This window comes from Danio rerio, chromosome 1, assembly GCF_049306965.1.
Source record: "Danio rerio strain Tuebingen ecotype United States chromosome 1, GRCz12tu, whole genome shotgun sequence".
NCBI lineage: Eukaryota > Metazoa > Chordata > Actinopteri > Cypriniformes > Danionidae > Danio > Danio rerio.
This window is the reverse complement of record NC_133176.1, coordinates 1,495,001-1,522,500: the sequence shown is the minus strand read 5'-3', so window position 1 is coordinate 1,522,500 and position 27,500 is coordinate 1,495,001. Positions and strand designations below refer to the sequence as shown.

The 27,500-nt window shown below is 36.4% G+C and overlaps 1 protein-coding gene across 16 annotated transcripts in view; it reads left to right on the top strand.

Moving 5' to 3' along the window:
- Window positions 1–27,500, top strand: part of zgc:152904 — a 404,441-nt gene that overhangs the window by 319,689 nt on the left and 57,252 nt on the right. For 15 of the 16 annotated variants that reach the window (XM_073949165.1, XM_073949158.1, XM_073949162.1 and 12 more), the window contains 3 exons: window positions 9,882–9,956; window positions 16,831–17,037; window positions 25,540–25,683. In XM_073949165.1, the coding sequence (XP_073805266.1) occupies window positions 9,920–9,956; window positions 16,831–17,037; window positions 25,540–25,683 (388 nt within the window). In that variant the 5' untranslated portion in view covers window positions 9,882–9,919. 16 annotated transcript variants of the gene reach the window in all.

Sequence of the window (27,500 nt, the reverse complement as noted above, 5' to 3'; positions counted from 1 at the left end):
TGGAGCAGTGAAATGTCTGTATTTTTAGATCTCCAGCTCACTGTGAGACTGGACTGAACCCACAGCACCTCAATACTGTCACATTGAGAAACACACGGCTGTTTAATTAACCCAATGAGACGAGCGACATCTAGAAATAAAGACACAGCTCCGTCTATTAGAGCATGTCTATTATTCAGCACACACACCTGATTCTGCCGTGGTATGATTAGCATGTTGAGATAATGTCCTGTTTATTGCCTTTTATTTGTCACTTGCACATTTTTCTCAAAGTGAAGACTAAGCAGAAGCTCTGTTACGGCCCATAAAGTCCATTCGAGCATTATGATTATATTGCAGAAAATGTAATATTAGCCTTTTACTGTCAGGATCACGAGCACTTTACCGCGGTGAAGTCTTAACGGAGAGTGTGAGGCCTCATTTACAGTGTGAGTTTGGCAGATGCTTTTATTCGAGATGGCTTTAATTGCTTTGAAGGTTTACGTTTGGTAATTTTGATGAATTTTCTGCTGATATTTGCGTCCTATTTGGGAGAGTAATATTAAAGCTGTTTTAGTTTCTCAAAGCTGACACGAGCTTGTGGTGAAGAAGCTTATTTAGTCATTCATTTATATTTAAAAGACAGTGTAAAGCATTAAGATTGTTCAATAATGTTTTAAAATAAGGTTTAATTTGATGATTTTCATTAATTAAAGCATGATACAGAATATTACCTGTGTTTCTTCACATTTATGACAACATATTTATATAATGTTTACATTGAAAAACAATAGAAAAGTAGTGTGTTGGAAAGGAAGAATGCATCCTGTGTGAACAGACCCTTAGACCTGTAGTGTTGGAGGAACGTGAGGATTTCTCCACTCACTCTCAGCATATGTGCACTGGTGTGTTTGAGCTGATCTGGAATCAGATGCTCCGCTGACGAACATCTCACTGAAATGAAAGCAGCAGAGACACTGTCAGGAGCAGTGCATCCCGGGAGACGCTCCTGACGGCTGATCTGACTCGCACTGCATCTGATCCACTCTTACACACGATGGGAAAAGCAGGAGGCAGGAGGATTTCACTGCTGACATGTTTATCTTGTTGTCAATTCATGTTGTCGTTATGAATTTAGCCTAAAATTTTCAGTTATTGGGTGGCACAGTGGCTCAATGGTTGGCACTGTCATATATATATATATATATATATATATATATATATATATATATATATATATATATATATATATATATATATATATATATATATATATATAATATATTTATTTATTTATTTATTTATTTATTTATTTATTTATTTATTTATTTATTTATTTAACTAATATGAATTTGTTATGAATTCCTGAGTTTATATCCTAAAATCCTGACATAAAAGTCAGAAGTGTGAGATGTAGACTTGAAATTGTGAAGGAAACAAAAACTGAGAGAACATTTATTTATTTATAATTTTTAATTTGTTTTGCTTTTTTTGCTATTTATTTTTTCTTTGTTTGTTTATTTATGTATGTATTTATTTAAAAAACATTCAATTATTATTTTTTTCTTTCTTTTCTTTTCTTTTATTTCATTTTATTTATTGTGGTTCAGTGGTTTGCACTGTGGCCTCACAGCTAGAAGGTCGCTGGTTCAAACCCCAGCTGGGTCAGTTGCACCTCCGGGTGCTCCGGTTTCCCCAAAGTTCAAACACATGCGCTATAGGGAAATTGGCCGTAGTGTATGAGTGTGTGTACATGTTTTTGTGACATATCAGGACACAAATCTGTATAATGACATGAGTATGACACAGGTATTACAAAAAGGAGGTGAAATATGAGGACATTGGTGACGTCCTGATTTTCAAAAAATGCTTATAAATCCCACAGGATGAGTTTAATCAGAGTGTAAAGCTGCACACAGTCTCCTGTGATGGTTGGGTTTAGGGGTGGGGTGAGGGCAATATAATATATGGTTAGAACAGTATAAAATGAATGGAAACCTATGTAATGTCCCCATTTTCCACAAAAACAAACGTGTGTGTGTGTGTTAGTGTGTGTGAGAGAGAATGAGTTTGTATGGGTGTTTCCCTGTACTGGGTTGCATTTAGAAGGGCATCCACTGCGTAAAACATATGTAACAATAGTTGGCAGTTCATTTCACTGTGGTGACCGCTAATTAATAATGGGACTAAGGCAAAGGAAAATGAATGAATGAATATATTTATTACAATTGATTTATTTATTTTTTTATTTTTATTTTTATTATTATTTTTTATAATTTATTATTTATTTATTTATTTATTTATTTGTTTTTATTATTTTTATATATTTATTTATTTATTTTTATTTATTTATTTATTTATTTATTTATTTTGCTAGTATGAATTTATTTGAATTCCTGAGTTTCTATCCAAAAATCCTGACATAAAGTCTGTTTATTTATTTATTGTGTTGTTCATTTAGTTTGTTTGTTTTGCTGTTATTGCTATTTATTGTTTGTTTGTTTATTTATGTCTTAATTTATTTATAAACAATCAATTATTTAAACTTTTTTTTTGTTTTTATTTTATTTATTATTTTCTTTTATTTCATTTTATTTATTGTGGCGCAGTGGTTAGCACTGTGGCCTCACAGCTAAAAGGTCGCTGGTTCGAGTTCCAGCAGGGTCAGTTGTTGTTTCTGTGTGGAGTTTGCATGTTCTCCCCATGTTGGCGTGGGTTTCCTCCGGGTGCTCCGGTTTCCCCCACAGTCCAAACACATGCGCTATAGGGGAATTGATGAACTAAATTGGCCGTAGTGTGTGCATACGAGTGTGTATGGGCTTTACCCAATACTGGGTTGCAGCCAGAAGGGCATCCACTGTGTAAAACATATGCTGGAATAATTGGCGGCTCATTCCACTGTGGTGACCTCTGATAAATAAAGAAAGAAGCCGAAGGAAAATGAAAGAATGAATTTAACAAATGAAATGTTTTAATGTTCATCTTAATGTGTCTGTTTAAATTCAGCTCATATAAATAGTTTGTAGGTCCATTGTTCAGCGTATAGCGAGTGTTGTGCAGCTTTACTGTACTGTGCAGTGTTCAGAACAGCTCCAGGCAAGTATAGCATGGTAAACGTGGTAAAGTGTGTGTGCTGCGCAGGTGTGTGTGAGACTTTAAAGCACATTTATACATCAGAGCGTCCCAGGTGTGTAGCAGTAGCTGTATTTACGCCGCAGGGTTTCTCAGCGTGTGTCGGTGTCACACAAAACTCCCGCTCTGTTCCTCTGCAATCCCAGCTTGCACTGCCGCTTTGAGTCTCAGATCTGTCCAATCACAGTCAATCAGGGTTTGCCTATGGCACATGGATCAGTCCGTCTGCTTAATTACAGCTAATAGAAGGTGCATGGGCTCATTCTGACTGATAATGACTTACTGAAGGATATGCACTGTTGTATTCTGCTGACAGATGACTGGTGCGGGGTCAGTCCAATAGTATCTGGATGCAGCCTCTATGATGCAAGCTGAGATCACTCAGCAATGCAATGTCAGACACAACGCACTCAATGTTAGTGACGTCACAGTGACGGGTGGGGTTAGGTGGGCGTATTAAAAAGCATTTTCAGATTGCATCTGCACCAGGTCTGCAGCCAGACCCCTCTCGGTTAGTCTGTAGCTGGGTTTCCATCAGGCTCTGTTATTGCTCGTTTTCAAGTATCGCACAACGAATGGAAATGACAAATCTCACATATTACAATTTTTGACACTTGCTTGCAGGGGTTTTGGACTTGTGTTAATGTGAATAATAAGAGATTTGAAACATGTTTGCTGAATAAAGTCTGACGTATAGCGAACATTACTCCCACATGACTCCATCATGCTTGCCTGGTTTGCTGGAACATAAATAAACATAAACATTAAAGCTCAGTTACTGCAGTTGTTTAGTTTGTTGTATGTTGTATTTCCTTAGTTTGTAGGAAACCCACGCCAACACAGGGAGAACATGCAAACTCCACACAGAAATGCACACTGGCCCAGTCAAGGCTCCAACCTTTACATCACAGAATTAAGAGACATTTAACAGTGTGTTGAGTTATTTTAAATTGTAGTAACATTCTATATTACGTCAAAAACATTAAACAAAAATGATCTGAAGACCCCATATTTGAACACTACTTGGGATGTATGTGCAAGAATAATAGTTTAGCTTCTAATAAACCCAGCTGTATGTTGAGTGAAGCTCTTGTAAAGCAGTAAAAGACAGTGTGTTTGGGAAGTTTGCGGTGTTAATCTGACTTGAGCTGGTTAGATGATGTTTATGTGCATTATGCTCCTGTAACTCTTCTGCAGTTTAATTACTCGTGCAGGTTAGTGTTTATTATTTTGCGTGGGCACGATTTCAGATTAATTTTCACACCCGCCAAACGAGCACGTATGAATGAACACACTAATCCGATTAGTCCCACAAACAAGCTCCATGTTGTTTTTTATTGTCTCTGAGCGGCATCTGGAGCAATAATTCACCTTCAGTCTTCAGATTCACCAAATACTTCAGTTTAGCAGAAAATCACTGCTTTGTTTATAAGTGGCCTAACTTGCATTCAAATAAATCATTCGATACAGTTCACTTATTGTGTACATGCATGCTTTTCCATTCCACATTTATTTACATCTGTAATTAATTCCAATAATTCTTTACATGCATTGTTCACACCTTAAAGGATTAGTGTACTTTCTCAGTGGACTTTCCTGTTAATTTACTCATCCCTTTGTCATCCGTGATGCTCATTTCTTTTCTTTTTTTTAGTTAAGAAATGAGGAAAACGAGTGGTTTAATTCAACTTCAGACTTTCAAAATTTCAATCGGCAGTTTAAATGCATCTTTAAATAGGTCTAAATGATCTCAGATGAGGATTCAGACATTTATAATTGCATATAAACGTAAAAAATAGTTTTGCATTGGACTTATTGGAAACATGTGCTTTAGGTAAACCCCCAAAACACACTTCAACACATGTTTGGCTGCAGTTTGTGGGTAAAATGAACACTAGGGGGCAGTATGATGGCAACTTTATCACTTTTTTTTTCACCTTTTAACACTAATTATATATGCATGGGCATATTATTGATGAATGGAGGATTATTTCCATGCAGCTCTTTACACAACACTATGTAAACACCACAAAACAACTGAACACTGTGCTAAAACTGTATGAACACTCAACACTGTCTATGATTTGTAATGTATATGTTTATATCTATCTCCATATGCATTATTATTATATCAATCTCCAACTTTTCTAGCATGTTGTGCTCAACGAAAGGTATAAAAGCAGTGTAAAATCAGGGCAAAACTATTTGGTCACAGTGGGCTTTTCTTTTATGTCTGCTTCTGAAAACACTATTGGTTGGGTTTAGTTAAGGGTTTAGCTCAGTAGTTTGCTAACTGATCTCTAGGAGAAACATTGTCATTCTTAAGATGTTTACAAAATGGATGTGTATCTGCAACAAACAACAAAACACACCCTTAGTAATGTATTTTAGATTAACAAAAGCTTAGACAGCGCCCTCCAGTGGATTTGTCATCTGAAATGTGCAACAAAACGTACCCAGAGCAATGTAGTTTACATTTCAATGTAGATGAGGCCACTATTTCCAATAAGCTTGGACTAAAAAATAAATATATAAATTGATGAATAGTTTTGCTAGTTTAAACTCTTATTCCTCAGCTGGGATCATTCAGAGCTCTTTGAAGCGGCTTTTAAACTGTAACCTTGCCCCTACAAGGTAAAAAAAAAATACAGGTATTGTTAAACTTGAGGACAATTTGGTCCCTACAATGTGTTGAAAACCAGAATCACACACTCACACACACATTTCCAGCATGTGGCGTTCCATAAAAGGGATAAAAGCAGTGTAAATTCAGGGTAAAACTATTTGGTCACAGTGGGCTTTTCTCTTACGTCTGCTTCTGAAAACACTATTGGTTGGGTTTAGAAAAGGGTTTAGTAGTTTGCTAGCTGATCTGCATGACAAGCACACCTTTGTGTTTAAAAGATAGATGTGTATCTGAAATGTACAACAAAACACACCCTTAGTAATTTATTTCAGATTGACAAAAGCTTAGACAGCGCCCTCTAGTGGATGTGTCATCTGAAATGTGCAACAAAATGTACCCAGAGCAATGCATTTTACATTTCAATGTAGATGAGGCACCTATTTCCACTCAGCTTGGACTAATATACATATATATATATATATATATATATATATATATATATATATATATATATATATATATATATATATATGTATATATATATAAATTGACAGATAGTTTTGCTAGTTTAAACTCTTATTCCTCAGCCAGGATCATTCAGAGCTCTTTGAAGCCACCTTTAAACTGTAACCTTGCCCCTACAAGGTAAAAAAATACAGGTAGTGTTAAACTTGAGTACACATTTGGTCCCCACAATGTGTTGAATACCAGAACCACACACATTTTTCCAGCATGTGGCGTTCCATGAAAGAGATAAAAATTGTGTTAAATCATGGTAAAACTATTTGGTCGCAGTGGGCTTTTATCTTACGTCTGCTTCTGAAAACACTATTGGTTGGGTTAAGGGAAGGGTTTTGTGGATCGCTAGCTGATCTGCACGACAAGCACTGCCTTTTAAAGGTGTTTACAAGATGGACGTGTATCTGAAACATACAAAAAACACACCCTTAGTAAAAATGTAGACAGCACCCTCTAGTGGATGTGTCATCTGTAATGTGCAACAAACCGTACCCAGAGCAATGTAGTTTACATTTCAATGTAGATGAGGCACAATGAGCTTGGACTGGTTTACATAAGTATATATATATATATATATATATATATATATATATATATATATATATATATATATATATATATATATATATATATATATATATATGTATATATATATATATATGTATATTAGTTCAAGCTGAGTGGAAATAGGTGCCTCATCTACATTGAAATGTAAAATGCATTGCTCTGGGTACATTTTGTTGCACATTTCAGATGACACATCCACTAGAGGGCGCTGTATACGCTTTTGTCAATCTGAAATACATTACTAAGGGTGTGTTTTTTGTACGTTTCAGATACACGTCCATCTTTTAAACATCCTCAATAAAGGTGTGCTTGACATGCAGATCAGCTAGCAAACCACTAAACCCTTTGCTAAACCCAACCAATAGTGTTTTCAGAAGCAGACGTAAGAGAAAAGCCCACTGTGACCAAATAGTTTTACCCGGATTTTACACTGCTTTTATCCCTTTTATGGAACGCCACATGCTGGAAATGTGTGTGTGAGTGTGTGGTTCTGGTTTTCAACACATTGTAGGGACCAAATTGTCCTCAAGTTTAACAATACCTGTATTTTTTTTTTTACCTTGTAGGGGCAAGGTTACAGTTTAAAAGCCGCTTCAAAGAGCTCTGAATGATCCCAGCTGAGGAATAAGAGTTTAAACTGTATTATGTAACTGTAACTGTATTATGTATGAATAAATTGACTGATAGTTTTGCTAGTTTAGACTCTTATTCCTCAGCAGGGATCATTCAGAGCTGTTTTAAGCAGCTTTTAAACTTTAACCTTGTTCCTACAAGGTAAAAAAATACTGTTGTTAAACTTGAGAAGACATTTGGTCCCTACAATGTGATGAATACCAGAATCACACACACACACACACACACACACACACACAAACACACACACACACACACACACACACACACACACACACACACACACACACACACACGTGTTTCTCTGCTGTTGAGGTGTCAGTCGTCAGACTCTGCTGTGGTGCTGTGGTGTAGTGTGTAAGTTCAGGGCTGTGCTCATTAATCAGCCTGTGCGCTCTCAGATTAGACACTCTCACAGTTAGCAGAGTCTGAGGACAAAAACTACAACAATAAAGGACAGCCTGGTTCCTTCCACCGTGGCCCTGACAGGAATAAATCAGCAGCGCTCGGCGTGTTAAAGATCCACACACACACCGGCTCCACACTGACACCTGTAGGCAGAAACACTGCGGGGAAAATAAATACATTCCTGCAGAAAATGACGAGTGACGATCTTCATTTCTGGAAAATGAGTTTATGCTTAAAACATGAACAATGAGGCGTCCCGCTCTGCTGTCTGCCTCAAATACAATTTACTACAGTGATTTAATATGGGGGGATTTATATGCATGATGTATGCACGCACAAGTGAGCCAATATACTTCTGAACTGAGCTCATGAAAATATATCAATGATTAAGTGATCGTATTAAATGTGAAACTGTTAGAGATGATGAATGGGTGAATCTGGAGCTCTGAAGGACAGCGGCACTGCAGAAATATAATCATTTCAGATGAAAAAGAATGAGCTCTTCTGTCACAATTTTTATTTATTTTTAAATTTATTTATTTATTTATTTATCAGATTATTTATCAGATTATTTATTTATGTATCAGATTATTTATTTTAAATGAAGCAGGGGTAGCACATGGCTCAGTGGTTAGCACTGTGTCCTCACAGCAAGAAGGTCGCTGGTTTGAGTCCCGGCTGGGCCAGTTGTCATTTCTGTGTGGAGTTTGCAGGAAGTTGAAGGAAAATTAATAAATGAATGTATATATACGATCAAATAGAAACTGTTAGTACAGTTGATTTAGTCATTTTAATTTTTGTCTTCTGTAAACAAAACAAAAAAATAGAAGTATTAATTATTTAATTCATACATGCTTGATTGATTGATTGATTGATTGATTGATTGATTGATTGATTGATTGATTGATTGATTTTTCTTAGAAAAAAATGTAATCAAACAAAATGTACGAAGGGGGAAATTAAAGCCTTGTTTTCAAATTATTTGTTTTGATTAGTTGTTTGAATCCACTTTTGTGTCTTAATTGTGTTTTAATGTTTAAAATAAAATTTATTAATAATTAATTAATCAATTAATTAATGGAAAAAATGAATGAATGAATGAATGAATGAATGAAACATAAATAAATAAATAAACAAATAAATAAATAAATAAATAAATAAATAAATAAATAAATGGAGGGATGGATAAAATAACAAATAAATGTATGAACGAACAAACAAACAAATGGATGAATGAATGAATAAATAAATAAATTAACAAGTAAACAAACAAAAAACAAACAAACAAACAAACAAATAAATAAACAAATAAATGAATAAAGAATAAATAAATATTATTATTATTATGAAGTCAAAGATTAGACGGGGTTTCTTTCCATGTAAAAGTTTAATAATGTTTATTAAGTCTGGCAAGAGTAAGAAACATTATTCATTCATTTATTTGTTCATTTATTTATTCATTTATGTATTTAGTTGGATAGGTGGTTAGTTAGTTTTTGTTCTTTCTGTCAGATTAATCTCATATTAATTTGCGTCTAAAAAAATAGAGAGAAAAAAAACCGAGAGTCTTGGTTGATTTGCATATGAAGATGCTGTGCTCTGATGTTTGTTTAGTTCAGCACTGATAAAAATAACCCAAATGAGCCACTGGATGTTGAATATAGATCAATAAAATGAAGCAGCTCAGATCATTAGGTATGAAGTGCATGAGCTCAATTTGAGATGTCAGACTTTCGAGTGCACATGTGAGATTTGTCAAAACACCCATCTGAGAAGCAGGACTGATCTCCATCCACCATTTCTACTCTTAACGTGATGATAATGAGGAGTTTAACTAGTTTAACAGTTCATTTATCCATGTTTGTTATTGTGAAGCTGCTTTAGAAATGCTCTGAAGTGAAGGAATGTGATGAATTACTACTACTACTACTACTACTACTACTACTACTACTACTAATAATAATAATAATAGTAATAATAATGTTTTCTCTTGTTGTTCTCTTGTTGTCTTTTTCAGCTGTGCTCCAGGTGTCCATATCTCTCAATAAAGTGGAAATGAGTGTTGGAGAGTCCAAATTCTTCACCTGCACAGGTAAGAACATCTGCAGTACTACCATTTACATAATAATCTGCTCAGGATATTCATCTTAATAATGCACCACACCAGGATCTTAATGTGTTCAGATCATTTGGTCCCAAAATATGCAGTATTTCTGCTCAGAAAAGCTGTTTGTTTAAGCAAAATCACAGTAAAACATCAGAGTTCGGATTTAAATTGCAGATTTAAAACTCATTTAATTATATATATATATATATATATTTATTTATTTATTTATTTATTTATTTATTTTATTTTTATTTTTTATTTTTTTCTGTGTGTGGGTATGTGTGTGTATGTGTGTGTGTGTGTCTGTGTGTGTGTGTGTGTGTGTGTGTGTGTGTGTGTGTGTGTGTGTGTGTGTGTGTGTGTGTGTGTGTGTGTGTGTGTGTGTGTGTGTGTGTGTGTGTGTGTGTGTCTGTGTGTGTGTGTGTGTCTGTGTGTGTGCGTGTGTGTGTGTGTGTTTCTACTCACAGTTGTAGAGGCTATAATAAGAGTGTGTGTGCTGAAGGTCAGTGCTGTGATTGTGTTCAGAAAGCAGAGCTGCCGTTAGCAGATAGCAGCTTTATTTACAGCAGAAGTGAGCTTTAATAACACACTCATCCAAACACAGCAGCTGCACGTCTGCACTCTACAACAGCACACGCTGCAATATCAGCACTGAAAGGACATTAGGATGCTCTGATAACTACAGCTGAAGTCAGAACCATTCGCCCCAATTTCTGTTTAACAGAGAGCAAATGTCCTCAACACATTTCTAAACATAATAGTTTTAATAACTCTAATAACTAATTTATTTCCTCTTTGTCATGATGACAGCACATAATATTAGACTAGATATACTTCAAGACACTAGTGTTCAGCTTAAAGTGACATTTCAAGTCTTCACTAGGGTAATTAGGGTAAAGTTAGGGTAATTAGGCAAGTTATTGTATATCAGTGGTTTGTTCTTGAGACAATCTAAAACTAATATTGCTTAAAGGAGTGAATATTGACCTTAAAATGGCTTTATTAACACTATTATGTTTAGAAATGTGTTGAAATTCTTTTTTTCTCTCCAATAAACAGAAATTGGGGAAAAATAAACAGGGGGGCTGATTATTCTGACTTCAGCTATAAATATGTACATGTATATGTATTTTATTTTAGGTCAATATTATTATTCCTCTTCGACCTACAAAACTACTGTTGTCCAATGACATGCCTATTAACGATTTTTAACGCCCAATTAATTATTAAAGCCTAAAATATTAGTTATGTATTATATTATTCGTTCACTTATTTATTTAGTAAATAACTTTTTTTATTATTTAATAGTTTGTTTGTTTAATTGTGTATTTATTTATTTATTTAAATAATCTGTTGTTGTTTTTTTCTTTTGTTTGTTTGTTTTTTAAACACTTGAAAAAAAACAAAATAAAAAAATGTAATTATTCGCCCACCTGTTAATTTTTTCACCAGTTTCTGTTTTTTTTTCAACACATTTCTAATCATAATAGTTTTAATAGCTCATCTCTAATAACTGATTTATTTTCTCTTTGTCATGATGACAGTGAATACTATTAGACTAGATATTCTTCAAGACACTTCTATTCAGCTTAAAGTGACACTTAAAGGTTTATCTAGGTTAATTAGGTTAACTAAGCAGGTTAGGGTAATTAGGCAAGTTATTGTATAATGATGGTTTGTTCTGTTGACAATCAGAAAAAAATTTACAGCTTAAAGAGTCTAATAATATTGACCTTAAAATGGCTTTAAAAAAAAAAAAACTGCTTTTATTCTTGTCGAAATAAATCAAATAAGACTTTCTCCAGAAAAAAATATATATAATCAGACATACTGTGAAAATTTCCTGAATCTGTTAAACATCGTTTAAGAAATATAGTAATAAAAATAAATAAAAATCAAAGGCGGGCTAATAATTCTGACTTCAACTGTGCATGTATGTGTGATATATATATATATATATATATATATATATATATATATATATATATATATATATATATATATATATATATATATATATATATATATATATATATATATATGTATATATATATTCCTTAACATTTTTTAAAGAATGCTAATAACGTTGTCTGTATATCAGGCTTGATTAAATAATTTAACATTTTAAATCTTATTTATTAATCAATAGGATGTTTTAATGTCAGCTTCATGACCCTTTCTTTTGTTTTATATATTGCAATTATTTAGATTTTTTTTTTACTTATTTCTTATTTCTTAATTGTTTAATTTTACAGTTTTTTTGTTTTGTTTTTTTTTGCATTTCAGCAAAAGTTTAATGCAAAATTTGCTTGAATTTAAAAAGAGAGTTCTAAGATGTAAAGTGTTTTAAAAGTGTATTCAAGGCTGTGTGTGTGTGCAGGATTTTCACACTTTATTTTAATGTACAATCTATGCTATTAACAAACATTTAACTAATAGCTTTAGCTCAAAAGACTACTAATTATCAGCTTATTAATCATTAGCAGGACAGTATTTGGGTTTAGGTATTGATATTGTGTAATAAACAGTTGATATCTCCATAATATGCAGGTAATAAGCCAGTAGTAAATGGTTGATACTTAAACTAAAGTGTTACCTGTATTTTCTCTGCACACCTGTAGACTTCACCTGTTGATCACAGTATACAGCAGCGAGTGATTAACTTCCTCATCGTCTGCTTTCCCACACGCATGAACTGCTGTTGCCATGACTACAGATGGATTTTTTCTCATCATCATCCGTATGCCAGCAGTGGTGAATTTCACTGCGCGTCCCGCTCTATTAATATATAGCACAGAAAAACAAGCAGGAAGGAATTGATCAGAGGGGTGATTGAAGCCCACCGGGGATTTGCAGACACAATAAATCATTTCATAAAGACAGAAACACTCGAGCATCATCACATTAAGCTCACTTCACTGCTAAACCGGCTCAGGTTATCTGAGGTCATCAATGCGGTTTCTTCTGTGATGGTCACATGACGTTTGCTTCACATTGAATGTGCAATAGAAGTGACTGATTTGCATGGACATTTTTCTGCTCAGTGGTTAGCACTGTCGCCTCACAGCAAGAAGGTCGCTGGTTTGAGTCCTGGCAGGGTCAGTTGGTGTTTCTGTGTGGAGTTTGCATGTTCTCCCCATGTTGGCGTGGGTTTCTTCCGGGTGCTCCGGTTCCCCCCACAGTCCAAACACATGCGCTATAGGGGAACTGATGAACTAAATTGGCCGTAGTGTGTGAGTGTGTGTGTGAATAAGTGTTTTCTTTTAATTTATTTTTACTTTTAATTTGTTTGTTTGTTTGTTTATGTACTTAATGGTTTATTTGTTTTTTTTTATTTATTTTCATTAATTTATTTTTATTTTATTTTATTTTTTATTTAATTCTTTTTTATTTTATTTGTATTGTATTTTATTTTTTATTGTTTTTTGTTTTATTGTATTTGTTTTTTATTGTATTATTTTTTTATTTTATAATTTTTTTAATTTAATTTTATTTGTTTTTAATTTTAGTTGTTTTAATTTTATTTGTTTTTTATTGTATTTGTTTTATTTTATTTTATTTGTATTTTATTTGATTTTATTAGATTTTTTTATATTATTTTATTTTTATTAGTTTTTATTTGATTAGATTTTTATTTGATTTGATTTGTTTTGTTTTTATTTTGTTATTTTTTTTATTTTATTTTATTTTTTAAAATTTTTTTTTATTTTATTTTTTATTTTTTTATTTTATTTTTTTTTTATTTTATTTTTATGACCATCTTTTACTTTTTAGTTTAGCCAAACATTCATCATTATTTACTTTCATCTGTATCAGATGCTTTTTTTTAATACCATGATCAGGGACTAGCAATCACACACACACACACACACACACACACACACACATGCGCGCGCGCATCCGTAAAGCAGTATAACACTAGTCTGAGTGACTTTTGAAGTGAATAGACATGTTAATCTGTTAAATCTGTTAAGCGTCGCCTGAAATGTGTGATGGTGAGATTATCAACTTGTCTGTTTCTCACTCAAACCTGTCTCAAAACCTGAGACTTTTATTAACTGAAAAGTGTTAATTTGCACATAGTGCACTTACAAGTATACTATTAGTACAATAACATTAGTGTACTTACTGCATAATGTGTTATTAAAAACTGACTTGCTCTATTTACGTAAATTAAACACAATTTACTTGAAATGTGCGTATGGAAATGTGTTAAAAATACAGCTTTTGCATTCTTTGTAAAATATATATTCATTTAAGTATTAAAATGGCACATAATTAAGTGTATATGTGTGCATGCATGTATGTATTTATTTAACTTTTAACTAGTCACAGTAAGGTTTCATTAGTGTTAATGTATTTACTTACATGAACTATGATCGAGCGCTTCTTGTATAACATTTATTAATCATGGTTCAACATTTAATGCATTATTTAAATTCAATGAAGAGCTTTTTAACCAAGCGTAAATACTCAGAATAAAAACGATACCAAAACAGAACCCTGAGGTACCCAAAAAATAACAGGAGCTGCAAATGATAAAAAGTGGTAAAACTACTTTTCAGCACTCGATTTTTTCACTGAAAACATGTTAAAAAAGACCAAAAACAACCTGCAAAGAGCAGAAAATGTGTAGAAACTCCTGTCCATGCATCTCTTTCCTCAGCCCTGTACCTTAAATATGTTGCGACAGCAAAATAGAAGAATAAAACAGTTTTTAATAATTTACAAATAGTGTAAAAGTCTTTACATTTTACATTTCAATGGAAAAACAAGTGGAAGCTTAAATACTCAGAATAAAAACGGTCCCAAAACAGAACCCTGAGGTACCCCACAGATAAAAGGAGCTATAAAAATTGGTAAAACTTATTTTCAGCACTCAATTTTCTCACTGAAAACATCTTGAAAAGACCAAAAACAACCTGCAAAGGGCAGAAAATGTGTAGAAACTCCCGCATGATGCCTTCCACCTTGATCTGGTGTTGCATCATAGAAGCAAAGAGCACAAAACTCCTCAATTAACCCGCTAGACTGAACTCTACTGGGTTCCTCACCTGTTCTGTCCATGCATCTCTTTCCTCGCCCTCCACGATCACCCTTTAACCCGCTAACAACCATCTACCCGCGGCCGCCTGCTTTGCTCCATCTGTGAGCCGCTCCGGGCTCCAGCTCTCATGGGGAGTTCAGACTCTTCTGATTGCACAGGCCAGAAGTACAGAAATCCAGACTCCCACGCGGCTGCTTTATGACCTCCAGCGAGCCACTCCACAGACCAGAGCACCTGCGTTTGCATATGGTGTGCACTAATTCTCCATGTGGCGCTTCATTAAAGTCACTGCCTGCCAGAGCTAAAGAGCCGTCACAAATTACAGCCGGAGTAAAGCAGTGGCGTGTGCAAACCTGATGCAAATGAGTAGTTTATAAATAGGCAGTGTATAAATATATTTTTGTAAAACACCAGTTTTGAAGAGGAAAAAAGCTTATTAACGGTATGTATACAAGTCAGCATTCAAAGAGGATCAAAAAAGTTTTTCAAAAATTGCCCTAAGACAAGAATGGCTGTTGTTAAGTAGTTTTTGATGATGTTTTGAACCACTTTAATCATGTGCTGTTGACCTGAAGTTATTACCGGATGTTGATAGCAACCAAAGAAATCCACATATACAAATAAAATAAATCTAATTAGTTTACAAATGAAGTTTTGTGTAACAAAATGAAATGTCGCTGGAAAAAAGTATTGAACACATGAAGAAAGGGAGGTAGTTGAGTATATTTCATGGATCTGTTCTCAGTATAGTGTATTTTATTTGTTGTATCTGTCACATGTACAGCAGTTTGGTCAACCCTGGTTGTTTTTTATGCGTAAATGTGTTTTATAAATTATGAATGAATGAATGAATGAATGGATGAATGAATGAATGAATGAATGGATGGATGAATGAATGAATGAATGAATGAATGGATGGATGGATAGATGGATGGATGGATCGATGGATGGATGAATGAATGAATGAATGAATGAATGAATGAATGAATGGATGGATGGATGGATGGATGGATGAATGAATGAATGAATAAATAATTGAATGGATGGATGAATGGATGAATAAATGAATGGATGGATGAATGAATGAATGAATGGATGGATGGATGGATGGATGGATGGATGGATGGATGGATGGATGGATGGATGGATGGATGGATGGATGAATGAATTAATGGATGGATGGATGGATGGATGAATGAATAAATAATTAAATGAATGGATGGATAATTGTATGAATAAATTAATGGATAGATGAATGAATGAATGAATGAATGAATAGATGGATGGATGGATGGATGGATGGATGGATGGATGGATGGATGGATGGATGGATGGATGGATGGATGGATGGATGAATGAATGAATGAATGAATAATTGAATGCATGGATGGATGAATGGATGGATGAATGAATGAATGAATGAATGAATGAATGAATGAATAATTTAATAAATTGATGAATGGATGAATAAAGAAATAAATTAATGGATGGATTAATAAATGAATGAATGAATGAATGAATGAAAACTTGAATGATTGGATGGATGCATGAATGGATAAATGAATGAACGAATGGATGAATGAATGAATGAATGAATGCATAATTTAATGAATGAATAATTTAATGAATGAATGAATGAATGAATGAATAATTTAATGAATGAATGAATGAATGAATAATTTAATGAATGAATGAATGAATGAATGAATGAATGAATGAATGAATGAATGAATGAATGAATGAATGAATGAATGAATGAATGAATGGTGTTGCTAACTATAATTGTGTGTTTATTCTGTGTTTACTGTTCAGCCATCGGTGAGCCGGTTAGCATAAACTGGTTCAGTCCTCAAGGCGAGCGGATCATCTCAAACGAGCGAGTGATTGTTCATACCGAGGGCGTTCGGTCCAGGCTAACCATCTATAACGCCATCATAGAGGATGCTGGGATATACCGATGCCAGGCTGCGGATGCTAAAGGACAGAGTCAAGAAGCCACAGTGGTGCTGGAGATTTACCGTGAGTTGCTGTTTTATACTATACTATCAACTAGCATCAGTGCCAATAACAGAGAGGTCACAGTTTCTTTCTCAAATATTTCCCAAGATGTTGAACAGATTTAGGAGTTTCTCACAGTATTTACTCTAATATTTGTTCTTCTGGTGAAAGTCTTATTTGTTTTATTTCGGCCAGAATAAAAGCAGTTTTTAATTGTTTTAAAGCCATTTTAAGGTCTGTATTTTTAGCGCCTTTAAGCAATATTAGTTTTGGATTGTCTCCAGAACAAGTCTATTATGTCAACATAGGCTCATTCTGAAAGCGAACCCCTGTATACATTTCTGGAGATCGTGAATTATGTAGCCAGAGGTATGTATGGCTGCATTTTGTCTTTAAAAGAAACGCCATGGGGTGGGATGACGCTGTTCCTTTTCAAGCATATCAGCTGACCAATCACCTGCATGTGGACAACTTTCCTATTTTTACCAGCTTACCATTAGCGCTGGAGTTGACCACGACGACGGGGTACGAGAGTCCGGCAAAGAACTAATCCTGAAAGCGGGTAAAACAAAATGCAAAAGCCCAAAAAAATAAAATAAACAAATAAATAACTGGGTGAGAACGTGGTAAAATATGAAACCGTGGTTAAATCAGGCAGCCACGAAGGTTTTTCTTTTTCTGCATTGCTTTTTAAAACACTGACTGTGTGATTTAGGGAAGGGGGTGGGCATGGTCATGGGTCGATCAGTCAGTCAACAGTCTCTGCTAGATTTACGTGAGAACAGCAGGTGCGAAGAGAAATTTGAGATCTGAAAAAAGCGTACACAGACGATTCACGAAAGCAAACAAACGAAAAAAAAAAAACATATCTCCTGGGACGTATTTGGTGCTCTCCAGATATGAATACAGGAGTACGTAATCAGAAAGAGCCTGGGTTGTGTGGTGTTTAGAAAAAACCTTTCTGTTTAACAGAAATTGGGGATAAAAAATATACAGGGGTGTGGGGGGGATTGGGGGGTAATAATTCTGACTTTACCTGTATACTGCAGCTAGATCATTTGACATAAGGGCAATAAACTGCAAGTGTTCCTCTTTTCCTGTTTAAACTGGCGAATATTATTATTCATCATGCATTGCGAAAGCTTTTTAAAAAAATTAAGTCATCTCCATTATTTAGAGACGAATACATCTGGGTGTTCATTCATTCATTCATTCATTCATTTTCTTTTTGGCCTAGTCTCTTTATTAATCAGGGCTCACCACAGCGGAATGAACCGCCAACTTATCCGGCATATGTTTTATGCAGTGGATGCCCTTCCAGCTGCAGCCTATCACTGGGAAACATTCATACACACTCATTCTATCTGGGTGTCATCTGTATAAAACAAATACATGAAATACTGCATTCAGGAGATCCAAGAGGAAACGTTCATAATGAGAACAATAACGATCCCAAAGTAGAACCCTGGGGTGCCTCACAGATAACAGAAGCTATGAATAGTTAAAAGCATCTGATTTTAATGTCCCGGCTGGGTCAGTTGGGGTTTCTGTGTGGAGTTTGCGTGTTCTCCCCATGTTGGCGTGGGTTTCCTCCGTGTGCTCTGGTTTCCCCCTTAGTCCTAACACAATAGATGAGCTAAATTAGCTGTAGTGTATGTGTGTGTGTGTGAATGAGTGTGTATGGGTGTTTCCAATACTGGGTTGCAGCTGAGAGGGCATCCACTGTGTAAAACATCTGAAATAGAGACTAAGCGGAAGGAAAATGAATGATTGTAATGGAAAAGGGCTCTGTTTTGAGGAATAAAAGTAAACTTAGGGCAGTTACTTGCATGTGGTATACTGTATATGAAATCAACTAAAGCAACACTGCAGGAGTCAACTTTTAATTAAAGGACATTAGCTGCCCTCGGAAATGCTGATTCTGTGCTATGAAACCAGACTGAAATTTATCAAAACTTAATTTTTCATTAAAATAGGATATAACCGAGTTTATTTTAGAAGAGGTTGAACAACTGCATGCTGAAGCCTCAAAGGAACACAAGCATTAGTCAGACTGCAATTTATAATAGAGAAAATGCTTTGTCCAGTCTTATATCCGTAAACTGTGCACTGTAAAAATATCTGTTAATGAACAGCTTCCATATAAGTGTTTTCTGTTTATTTGCGGTTGTGAATTGCATTATGGGATGCTAATCTCTGTTCTGTCCACTTTTGATGTTGAAAATTTGGGTGTACTCGCACTAGGCTGTCTGAACTGTACTCAGGCATGTTTGACACCTATTTTCCGGTTTGTTTGACAAGTGTGAGTGCTCCGGCCCAGTTAAGTTGGCCAGCCCTTGCCCGGTTGGAAGAGGTGAGTTATATCGTGGTTTGGTTGGGCTTTGTGAGTGCAAAGTGCACCTGATCCCAGAACTGAAGATGCGACGTCACTTTTAAGGGACTGTTTCATATGCATGTATTAATCATTCTTACTTTTCAATGAACGTGAGCTGTCATGGTTTATTAAAGCTGCAAACCCCTCACTGCACGACAGCTGCACCTTCAGCAAACCTCCGTTATGAAAAAAGTCAAAAGTTGTGGTTCTGCTCAGGAAGACTGTGTGTCACTGCATCCCAAACAACTTAAAATAACACAAAACAGTATAACAAATGTAATCTCCACTGTACGGAGGCTGGAGTGCTTCTCTTCTGTTAACCTGAACAGTCATATCGGTGACGTAAGTGTGCTCAGGTTCTGAAGGTTGCCAGCATAGACTCGTTCTGAAAGTGTAGCCCTGTATACATTTCTGGAGAGCGCAAAATATGTAGCCAAAGCTACTTATGACTGCATTTCATCTTTAAGATAAACGCTACGGGGATGTTATGATGCTGTTCATTTTCTCGCTTACCAGTTGACCACTTATGGTACGTCAGCGGATTTGAGATGCAGAGTTGAGTTGACTGCGACAACAGGGTTCGAGTCCAGTGCAGAAGGGTTCAAGAACGTTGGTAAAACAAAAACAGAAGCTAAAAAAATAAATAAAAAACAAGTAAATAACAGGGTGAGAATGTGGACAAATCTGAAAACATGGTAAAAATCAGGGGGCTTTTCCTTTTCTTGCTTTTGAAAATACTGTCGATTGAGTTTAGGGATGGCAGGGAGCGCTGGTCAATCGCTGCTTTTGAAAACACTATTGGTTGGGTTTAGGGAAGAGGGTGGGTAGGGGAATCGGCCAATCAGTTGGCTGCGGCCTCTGGTAAATTTACATGAGAACAGCAGGCCTAATTGGCACTCTTGTGAGAAATTTGAGATGTAAAGAAGCGTATGCAGCAGCCTCTGGTGGATTTACGAAAAACACAAACTACAAAAAAACACTCCTGGGACGTAGCTCCAGAAATGTATACAGGGGTGTGTAATCAGAATGAGTCTGGGTTGAAAATTGCAGTGTGAGTGTGAGCCGAGGGGGAGAGAGGAGTGAAGGCAAGTGCTCCCGGGCATGGTTCAAGACAATCCTGCCTAGTGGGAGTACACCCTTCAACTCTACAGTAGACATGGGCCGGGATAAGATTCTGAAAGTATGATAACCTTGGATAAAAATATTAAGGGATCACGGTATTGTACTGCTCTAAAATAAATTCTTTTTAAATGTCTGGGTAAAAAATACAACAATATTTTTTCCTCTTTGAACACAAAATATTTTATCAATATTTTATCAACATAAAATATTTTTATCATTGTCTTCATTAGTTTCTAAAACACAGATTTCTTTACATTTTAAAATAGCATCTTTTAATATAGTATCTTTTCTGCTGGACATACTACTGTCCTAAAAAAACAAACAAAAAAAACTAAATAAATAAATCTTACACATACCTTGGGAACGATATAGCAGAAAATGTTGGCAGTTTTAAAACCTCGACTTTTCCAAAACGTGGTATACCTTGAAAACGTTTATCATCCCATGCCTACTCTACAGTCTAATAAAGTGAATTCTAATGACATCTTAGCAGTTTGAAATTATATAATATAATAAATAATATCTAGAGAAATAAGCCTGTAAAATACCAGAAAATGTGCTGCAGTTTATTACAAGGTTTTTGTATTGTAATATACCATTCAACTAATAACAAAGATATAACCATATAACAAAGAGTGTGTATTGATATCAATAATGCCATGAAGATCCTTGAGCCTCCCTTCTTTTGCACAAAGCATTTCTATAGCAGTTTTAGATTATTCAAATGGTCCTATATAAAAGTATATAATCTTTTTTTGTTAGAACTGTTGACTGAATGTTCTGTACTACTTTTCTATAAAAGCTTTATTACATTATGGGATCCTTATTTTAGGAGATTTTTATGAAGATTAATGCACAACGTAGCAGCGATGTCATTGACTAAATTGAGGGAATCGGCTCATTTCTTTTGCTCTGAAATGAAAACACTGGAATGTTTCAGTCAGATGGCCTTCAGTCTGTCTGAACAGTCTGTCTTTAAGCTGAAAACCTTCAGCGTTTTTAAATGCTGAATGTACAGTAGGGAAATAAGTATTGAACACGTCAGCATTTTTCTCAGAAAACATCTTTCTAAAGGGATCGTTGACTTGAAATGTTATGTTGGTAACAACCAAAGAAATCCATATACGCAAAGAAAATAAATCTAATTAGTTTAGAAATGAAGTTATGTGTATTGAAATGAAAAGACGCAGGGAAAAAGTGTTGAACACATGAAGAAAGGGAGGTGTAGGTGGGCAGTGAGAGCCCAGACAGCAGCTGGAATCTCTCAGTAGTTCTTTAGTAAGCCTCTTCCTCAGTGTGAATGAATATCAACTGCTTCAGTCCAACATCTACATCAGCAGAAGGATGAAGATCAAACCATTTCAGCAAGACAATGATCCAGACACAGCCAAGGATGCTTTCAGAGAAAGAAAATCAAGCTGTAGAATGGCCCAGCCCATCACCTGATCCGAATCCAATAAAGAATACAGAATAAAGCTCAGATTTGATAGACGAGACCCACAGAAGCATCAAGATTTGGACACTCTGTTGAAGTCTGTGAGAAACTCACACCTGAGCAATGCATGAGGCTTCATTCTCCATATGAGAAGCGTCTTTAAATTGACAGCACCAAGCAAGCCTTTAATGTATAGTGTTGAATACATTTCAGTAGGTTAGCTCTTTCTACTACACAGAACTCATTGTCAGATTGTTTTGTTTCATTTTTATGTTTGTATTGTTTGGGTTTTACCAAAATCTGGTTTATTTCCATGTCTTTTAGAAGTCTTACTCCCAGGAACAAAACATGACAATGTGTTCAATACTTATTTTCCTCACTGTATGTGTGTAATAGTGTCTATGTGGAAAGCAGGCTCAGTGTGACGCTCTGGCCTGACCTCAGAGCTCCAGCCAAATGATCAGACTCACTAGAAAAAAATAGCACAGAGATTCACTCTGTTTACAGGCACGCTTACTGGAGAGCCGAGCCATGAATGCTATTATATTCAAAGCATGCTGAGACGAGGACGGAAAATAATCAGTTTGATTAGCCACTGAAACAGCTTGATTCATTCGTCATTACACTCTGAGTCATTAGAGAAGCGCTTCTGTGAGGCATCAAGCTGGTTTCAGAGAGGTACATGTTCACAGGAGGAATGCTGAGAAATAAACACACACAAATGACTGGATAGAGCTGTCATATTAGTGTGGACAGCAATAAAGAATGAATGAGAAATTTTGCCTTTGGAATTGATCTGGAGTTCGTTTTTAATAGTTAAAATAGTTTTTATTTGTGCCTCAGACAACAATTATTTTATTTTAATTAACAGATGTAGTTGTTTTTTTAATGCATCAACTAAAAAATTACTAATAGTTCCAATGGTATAAATTTTTTACAAGATACTCAAATGGCTCGTTTCCACTGACTGGTACTGTACGGTACGGTTCGGGTTGGTAAGGGTCACCTTTATCAGGCTTGCGTTTCCACTATAAAGCAACCTGGGCTCATTGTGGAAATGTAGCCCTGTGGACGTTTCTGCGGACCGCGATTTACATCCCCGGAGGTACGTATTCGAGCGGTTTTTGTTTCGAGAGGCCACTGTGCATGCTTTTTCGCGTCTCGGACGCCTCTCGGGAGCGCGCGCCGTTCGCGCCCGCGCCGTTCTCGCGCGAAAAGCCGCCGGATCGGCCGACTCGGTCGCCCTCCTCTTCCTCCTCCTCCTTCCCTAAACCCGAGCCACGGTTTGCAAAAGCCGTCCAGAAAAAAAAAAAAAAAAGCAAAAGCCCTCGTCTTCGATTTCGACCGCGTTTTCGGATCCCGCCGCGTTCTCGCCCTTTTTTTTAGGATTCCGTTTTTCGTCTTACCTGATTTCCGATCCCGGTCGTCCTCCCCGCGGCCGGCTCCTCCTCCACCTCAGGGGCCTCCGCTCCGTCGACGCAACGCTGTGAGCTAAGTGGACAAACTGGTTGCATCGGGAAAGCCCTCCACTCGGAGGCGAGCCGCCGTTTTCTATGAACAGGAGTTGATTATAACTGCAGATCAATGACAGTGCAAAATAGGCTACTGTAACGTCTGTGATTAAATAAAATAAATAAATGAATATATATGAACACGTACAGACCCTTACAGTCTCCGATATATTATTAATTACAGAAAAACTACAAACATCATACATTTAGTACTTATTTGAGTTCAAAAACACACGCAATATAGCCAACAGTCAGCGCAAACCTGTCATCTGGGTGTGTAATCTTCAGCAGCACATGCAAACTCTGTTAGAGAGTCGTTCTGTCATTCCCAGTTCATAATAGTCCAAAAGGCAAAGATAATCATGGCAGTTTGTTCATGATTCAGGTTGTTAAACACTTTTGCTCCTGTGTTTTGCCGGGTTTCTCCTTTATTACCGCGCTTTACTTTCACGCTTGTCCTTTTCTTTTTGAATGGATCAGATGACGGAGACACTTCTACAATTACGTAACGTTGCACGGTATTATCATCAGCTCAAGAAGTTTGTTATATCAAATATACAGAAAGTTTCAGTCGCATTATTCTCGCTCGAGGAAATCTCTACAATACAGCTGTACGGGTCGCTTACATATATGAAAATACTTCTCACAAAACAGACGCTTTACTCACATAAATACTTGTGTATAAATGTTTATTACTAACTTTTCTATGAACAGGAGTTCATTATAACTGCAGATCAATGATTCAGTGCGAAATAGCCTACTGTAACGTCTGCAGTTATGTTAAATAAATAAATTAACATGTATGAACACGTACAGACCCTTACAGTCTTCGATATGTTACCAACTACAGAAAAACTACACACAGCAGACATTTCATCCTTAATTAGGTTCAAAACAACACAAAGTCTAGCCTACAGTCTTCAGCAGCACATGCAGCCTCTGTTAGAGAGTGATTCCATCATTCCCAGTTCATATTAGTCCAAAAGGGGAAGATAAAAATTAAAACAATGCAGTTTGTTCACGCTTGCTGAAGAAATAACGTGCTCCTTTTTTCCCGCGCTCCACTCTCACGTTTATCCTTTTCTGAATGTGTCATTCTCGCATTTGTCAGCTTCTCACTGGATCGGGTTTCCAAAGCTTGTCAATAATCAAGCGCACGTGATTATCATCAGCTCAAGAAGTTTGTTATTTATACAGATATAGGCGAGCGCAAGCAAGAAAGCGAAAGCGCTCGCTCCTTAGACTGGCTCGTAAAAAACTACAAGGCATAGGGAAGATTCTGCTCTACTCCATGCTTTGTGGCCGTTCATCAAGACGACGGCAAGGTTTGTTTGAGCCCGGATCGACCATTATATGTATATATAATTCCGATGTAATCGCTCGCTGTGTATTTCAAACATGGCGGGTCATTTGTTTTCATTCTGGCTTGTTGCGTAAGCGAATGATGGATCTCTGTAAACCAATAGCGTTCAGCTGCGCGTCTAGCTCCGCCTTTTGGTACAGTTTCTTGTGTTTGGGACCCTTTTGAAAGGGTGCCGAAAAAGTGGCACAGTACGGTTTGATTCGGTACGCTTTTTGACAGTGGAAACAGCCATAAAAGCGTACCAAATCGAACCGTACCGTACCGTACCACTCAGTGGAAATGGCCAAAAGAAAACATTGCTACCTCTTAAAATAAACTGCTGGGTTTGTATAACTTCGGGACGAACATTGTTCATGAAGTAGAGATAATTTTATTTTTGTTTTAATTGAGTTTTAATTAGTGGTTTGATTAAAGCCTTAATTGTACATTGTAATAAAGTGTGTAAAATAAAATCACATAAAGAAGATTAAATAATGAGTACTAAATGATCATATTTGAGTGGACTGTCCCTTTAAGAGCCAAAATGCATCTTTTTCTGGAAACATAAGCTCGGCATTTAATTGCAGGATTTGAGTAAGCATAAGCACAGCTGATTAATTTCTCACTGTGTGTGTGTGTGTGTGTGTGTGTGTGTGTGTGTGTGTGTGTGTGTGCGCGCGTGTGTGTGTGTGTGTGTGTGTGCATGCGTGTGTGTGTGTGCGCGTGTGTGTGCTCACAGAGAAGCTGACGTTCCGCGAGGTCAAGACGCCGCAGGAGTTTCGTCAGGGTGACGATGCTGAAGTGGTGTGTGACGTCATCAGCTCTCCTGTCCCGGCCGTATCCTGGTTCTACAAGAACAGGGAAATCACATCTGAGCCCAACAGTAAGCACAGACACACTGATGCATTCATATGATGATCAGCTTCTGATTCAACAGATGACATGCTAAAACCAGCTTGACCTGCCTAGCCAGGCTGGGAGCCCAGACAAAATGTCCAGCCTAAACCTTGATGGTCAAGCTGATTTTAGATGGTTTTAGATGGTCACTTTCCAACCTGGAAGTGGCCAAAACCCCTCTAAAAGCAGGCTAGTTAACCAGCTAAAACCAGCTAACCATCCTAGGCTGGTTAAAGCTGGATTTTTCAGCAGGGCTGGCCAAACTCTCTCTCAGCCCTTACCCATCATAGCCTCCTAATCATCCCCATCCTCTGAATTGGCTCTATCACCGTCTCTCCACTCCACCTATATCTGGTGTGTGGTGAAGCACTGGCGCTGTTGACCTGAGGCTGCCATTGCATCATCCAAGTGGAGCTGCACACTGGTGGTGGTGTACAGGGACCCCTCCTCATGATTGTGAAGGGCTTCGGGTGTATGGCCATACACAATAAATGCACTATATAAAAACACATCACATTATATTACAAAACTTGGTATTTTTTAGTAATGTTAACTCAATTATACCTTAATATCTTTAGTAATGACAACATCAGGGTTTAGAGTGTAGGATTGTCTAATACTCAAGGAAGTTTGCTGCTGTACTCTGGCTACAGCCGGCACAATGATATTACACAACACACTGAAAACAGTATAATTCATGCAAGTGGCTATAAAGCGCATACACAGCTGAGCGTTTTAATTCTGTGTAATGCGAAGGCTCCTTCAGTGCTGAGGGAATTAAAACTTCTGCCTTTTTTTTAACGTCTCAAACCCTTAATTGTAATTCAAAGGCAGAACTTTGACAAGCTATCTGCACCTTCCAGCCTGGGAGATTAAAAGATGGAGATTTGATTATTTTTATTGTAATTAGGCAGCCGGTTATAAATATCTCTCCTGGATGAGAAGAGAAGAGGTGTGTGTTTATCAGCGAGGGAAGACAAAAAGAGAAAGGAAGCCTGTAATCCTGAAGGTGTTTCATTTAGCGAATGTCCTTGAAAGTGAAGCAGAAGTAGTTTTGAGGATTGATGATAATATTTTCCTATTATTGCGCTCTGATGAAAAAGGAGTCTGTTGATTAAATCCTCTGCTTTTTTTTCCCTTTCGCTGCTCTGAGGACTGTATTTCTATCAAAGGCTTTAAACGCAACAGAATGAGTTTAACTTCTCTCAGAAACCCTCTGCCGCGTGGTTTTAGTTTAGTGATCAATCTGCAGAATCCGAAACGTGTGAAATGTTGGTTGGCGCAGACTCAAATCCATTTTTTATTACTGCTATTTGCTAAAGGAAGCATCAGTGCCACTATTACTGTTTCTCAAAGGTTACAGTTTGAACACTCAGTATTGCATTGCAGCTGTATCATGCACTATTGAGCTCATGTGATTTCTGTCATATACTGTAGGAATTAGTCTGTCTGTCTCAGGCTGTAAGATAAAACACCCTAGCAACAGTATGGGAACCTTCAGAACTCCTTAGTGAACATCAGCTACTTGGAAAACTGATCAACTCCATGGCGACACACACAACCGTAACAATTTAGACTTGCAAAAGCCTTAGTTACTGCATTGCAACACACTCGTAAACATCTAAAATATCACAACAACTGCATTGCAACACACTCGTAACCACCTAAAATATGACAACAACTGCATTGCGACACACTAGTAACAACCTAAAATATGACAACAACTGCATTGCAACACACTCGTAACCACCTAAAATATGACAACAACTGCATTGCGACACACTAGTAACCACCTAAAATATC